This window comes from Antrostomus carolinensis, unplaced genomic scaffold, assembly GCF_000700745.2.
Source record: "Antrostomus carolinensis isolate BGI_N321 unplaced genomic scaffold, ASM70074v2 scaffold41402, whole genome shotgun sequence".
Taxonomy (NCBI): domain Eukaryota; kingdom Metazoa; phylum Chordata; class Aves; order Caprimulgiformes; family Caprimulgidae; genus Antrostomus; species Antrostomus carolinensis.
In genome coordinates, this window is record NW_010298467.1 from 352 (window position 1) to 4,774 (window position 4,423).

A 4,423-nucleotide genomic window follows, 5' to 3' on the forward strand; every position below is an offset into this window, starting at 1 on the left:
AACCAGCCCTCTTCATCTTTTCAGCAGTTATATATACTGGTCTCCACTGGTGTAAACTGGGAAGGTCACGGGGTCTTTTCTTCCCGTTGCTCCACTTTAGGGTGTGTGAAGTGTCCCTCAGAATTGGTGTCACCTTTGTGGTCAATGTTGGTTTTGAGGCAAAATCCTCCCATTTGCTGTTTGTTTGATCCCCCTGGTTCCACTGCAGCTCACTGGGCTGCGTCACCTGAACCACTTCAGGGTGATGCACTTGAGCTGCTCGTGGGTTTGGGGCTTTTAAAAGAGCTGAGGGATACACTCATTTTTCAAGGTTTCTTTTATTTTCACTGCCTTGCACCAGCCAGGTCAAAGCCACGATCAGAGGACACGGAGCTTATGCTGGGGCTAAAAACTTGTGCCCTGGTGTGTGATGGGAACATGGAATGGTCCAGGCTGGGGAAGGGCAGGGGCTGAGAAGCTCCTTGGAGGCAGCGAGGATGGTTAAAGGCTCAGCTTTGCAGGAGGATGAGGAAGGAGAGTGAGGATGGGGGGGGTTGAGGGCTGTTCCCATCCCAGTACGTGGTGGGTGGGTGGGTGGTTAGAAGGGGCTGAGGTGGGAAGTGGTCGGAGATACGGGATCAAGCGCGAGGTTCTGCACCCAGAGCTGCAAGTGATCTCCCAGTTAGTTAATTAATGGAGATGCTCCCACAGAGCATCTTATTCTTCCTCATCCTCCTCCTCGTGGATAATTTAGACCCTTTTCTGAGGCTTTTCATTGACTCTCCTGGAGGTGCGAGAGCCGAGGTCGTATGCGGCTGCGTTCGCTTTGAGTCTCGAAGGTTTAATGTCACACTTCTTTCTCCTTTTTAGCTACAATTATTCTTAAAGCTCCATGAAAAAAAAAAAACAACATTTTTTTTGTTAATTTATCAGTGAGAAATCCAAGAATGCTTCCCCACCTTTGAATTTTGCTGCAGTTTTCTTCTCAAAGGCAACAGTGACGCTTTAATTTTGTCCTGTGAGCTTCTTTCCAACGGTTCCTTTGCTTTTGATAAAATCAGTGTATAAAACATGAGCAATTTTGGTGGTTGGGGAGTGGATTAGTGTGGTGTATTTGGAGGGGTTTTGTCTATTGCATTCAAATTTCACAGTATTTCTCAGCATTTAAGTTGTCCCACATTTTTATTTCCATATTCTGCCATTTGAATGTTGAAAAGTTCTGGATAAACCCAACTAAATATTTTTTCTGAAGAGCTGTGCTTGGCCATGGAAAATGGGAAGTTCAAGATACTGAATTTACTCTATTTCTGTTGAACTTTTGGAAATTAAGTTAGTTTTTTAAAAATGGCTTTTTTTTTGGTGACCTAAAATCTTTGTATGTATCTTTATGGTCAGACACTGGAACAGGTTGCCCAGAGAGCTGCTCCTCCCTGGAAGTGTTCAAGGCCAGGCTGGATGAGGCTTTGAGCAACCTGGTCTAGTGGAAGGTGTCCCTGCTGCTGGCAGGGGGGTTGGGACTGGATGAGCTTTAAGGTCCCTTCCAACCCAAACCAGTCTGGGGTTCTATGATCTTGTGTCACAGAGTTTAGGGACGTGGGTTGAGTGTCACTGCATGTTAAAAGCTTTCAGGAAAGCCGTGGTGGTCCTGCTTGGTGTGGAAAAGGTTTGGAAAAGAGTGCAGCTGTTTCCAGTGTTTCCTAGAAAGTTTTTCTTAGTTGGCAAAATACTTTGTGGGGCTGATGAAATTAAAAAGCTTCGCTGCTGTAAGTGTAGCTGGATCTTTAGTGGATGCCTCGGACATGTAAAGCTGTCAGATCAGGGAAGGGTTTAAATGTGGAGCCATTTCTCAGTAGCTCTCACCAAAAACAAGCAGCCTGAACCTCGGGTATTTTTATCCACACGTGGAGATTTTTGGAGGGAATAATCTTCACCTCCCTTTGGCTGAGGAGAAGCAAGTTGATGATCTTACAAAACCTACTGGTAACGCACCAGAGGAGCATCCAATTTCACATTTTGACAATTCCTGTGTTAGATTAGAACTCGGCTCTTTGCCTTGAAGCAAAGAAATCAGTAGCAGAGAGTTTCTCTTCACCGTGTTTGATACCCATCCAGAAAATAACATCTCTTGGCAAACGACCTGAGGAGTTTATTTAAAGGAATACTTAAAGCAGGCAGGAGCACAGAAGGTAACAGTCCCTCAAGTAAGCTGGAAGAAAAAAAAAGACCCAGCAAAGTCACTGCCTACTCAGGTCTCTTTCCAGAGGTTCTAATGAGGAGCTTAACACCTGTAATCTCGAGGCAGAGCCACCGCTGTCGCCCGGTGGCCGTGGTTTGCTCTTGGCCTGGTAGAGAAGGAGCTTGGATGAGTGGTGGTGGGTTGGATGGGGTTGTTTTTCCCCCCTGGGTAGAGGGGAGGTGCAGGGTGCTGAGCTGAGCCCTCCTCTCTCCCCAGCCAACCTTCCTGGTGGAACTGTCCAGAGTGCTGGCAAACCCCGGCAACAGCCAAGTTGCCCGCGTGGCGGCCGGTTTGCAGATCAAGAACTCCCTGACATCCAAGGACCCCGACATCAAGGCTCAGTACCAACAGAGATGGCTCGCCATCGACGCCAACGCCCGCAGGGAGGTCAAGAACTACGTAAGTTTGGTGACTTTTTGTTCTCCTCTTGTTGTTTTCTCGCGTCGCTCATGAGCGTCGAGTGTCTTGTCCATCCTTCTCCACCCGAGGAGTCTTCTGTTGGCTGGTTGCTCCCTTTCATGAGACAAGCAATGTCATCTGCACTTGGCTTGGGTGTTTTATGTTTAATAGATGGAATTATTAGGCTTAAACCCCCCCCCCCCAAATGGGTATGAGGTGCCTGCTTTGAAATTCACACCCATAAATACTTTTGCAAAGAGCCTCTGAATCTCTTACAAAGAGATTTTACAAAGATCTTACAGATCTTTTCCAAAGAGTCTCCTGTGGTTGTGGGAGCTAATGGGCCTGGGGGATTGCAACTGGGTTGGTGTTTGCTTCTCCTTATCCTTGAACAGCTTCCTCAGCTGCCTGACAATCCCCATCAGCATCCTGTGTTGGAACACACATGTTTACACCAGGCCTGACAGATTTGTAGAGTAGAATATGCTCAAAAATTTGCAAGTTCCAAATAGGAAACTATATTCTTACATTTTCACACAGATGGGGAAGTTGTTTGAGGACTCTTGTGCTTTTTGATAGTTAAAGTTCAGGATTTTCAGTGGCAGAACTGGTGGCTTAGTGTTTTTTTCAGGGGGGCTAAAGGGGACAAAGGTGTGCTTGGATGTACACAATTATGTAATTGATACAAGTTGGCCATACACTGTATATAATGTTTTTGTGTTAATAGAATCTATATAGAGCAGAATAAAGTTATACTGTCATCACTTCCCAACCTTAGTCTCTTATTTAAATTGCTGATAGCTAAGGGGGAATGTAAAGTGTAAAGAAGAGCTGTGATATTGCCATGTACTGAAGGGAACAAAGCCACTTTGCAACTGGTTTTTGTCAAGTGACATTAGAAATACAGTGTTTGTTAAGTGGATATATGGAAAATGAAGATAAATAACTGGAAATATTAAAACAGATCCACACCCCTCCCTCCATTAATTTAAAAAAAATAAATGTTATTGAAGTATACAAAAAAAAAATCATTCTTCTGATTGATTGTAATTAAAAAGAAAGGAAATTATTCAGTCCTGTTCAGATTATCTTGGCATAAACAGTCTGTTATTTGAGGGGGGGGCATTTTTAAACCACAATTAGTTTAACTTTCACAATTTCACTTGACAATACGAGCCGGGAGGAACTGTTCAGTGAGTCACTGCCGCGCGTTACGGCGCGGAGCGTTGTGTATGGGATTTAAAGGATGTGGGACAAGCAGGTGTCATCACACAGCTGGACCTCACTGCCTGAAAGGGGCAAACATGGCCAAGTTGATGTCAGACATTATTTGTCCATGGTCACAGTCTTGTTTGTGGTGGGAGAAAGCAGAAGAAGAAGCAAACTGCTTTATTGGGGAAGGGTTGTGTTTGGAATAACATTGAGTGAGGGTTTTGGTGACAAGCCAGCACCTGTCCCTCTCTGCTCACTGGACATCAAACTCACCTGCTGATCTCTCTTGCAGGTTTTGCAGACCTTGGGTACAGAAACCTACAGACCCAGCTCAGCCTCTCAGTGCGTGGCCGGCATCGCCTGCGCCGAGATCCCCATGAACCAGTGGCCTGAACTCATTCCCCAGTTGGTAGCCAACGTCACGAATCAGCACAGTACAGAGCACATGAAAGAGTCGACGTTGGAGGCCATTGGATACATCTGTCAGGATATTGTGAGGATGTTTTGAGTACTATTTTATTTGGAGTATCTTTTGAGTATATTTTTAAATGCTGGCTCAACCCCTCCCCAGCCCCTTTTTTTTTCCCCTCCCCAGCC

At 45.4% G+C, this 4,423-nt stretch overlaps 1 protein-coding gene across 1 annotated transcript; it reads left to right on the top strand.

Moving 5' to 3' along the window:
• Nucleotides 1-2,431: 2,431 nt before the first annotated feature.
• On the top strand, nucleotides 2,432-4,319 carry LOC104520690 (importin subunit beta-1-like; the record flags this gene model as incomplete). The annotated part of the gene is made up of 2 exons (XM_010162446.1): nucleotides 2,432-2,614; nucleotides 4,119-4,319. Coding segments are annotated over 2 exons (384 nt in total), but the record flags the coding sequence as incomplete, so codon positions are not given.
• Nucleotides 4,320-4,423: the final 104 nt, after the last annotated feature.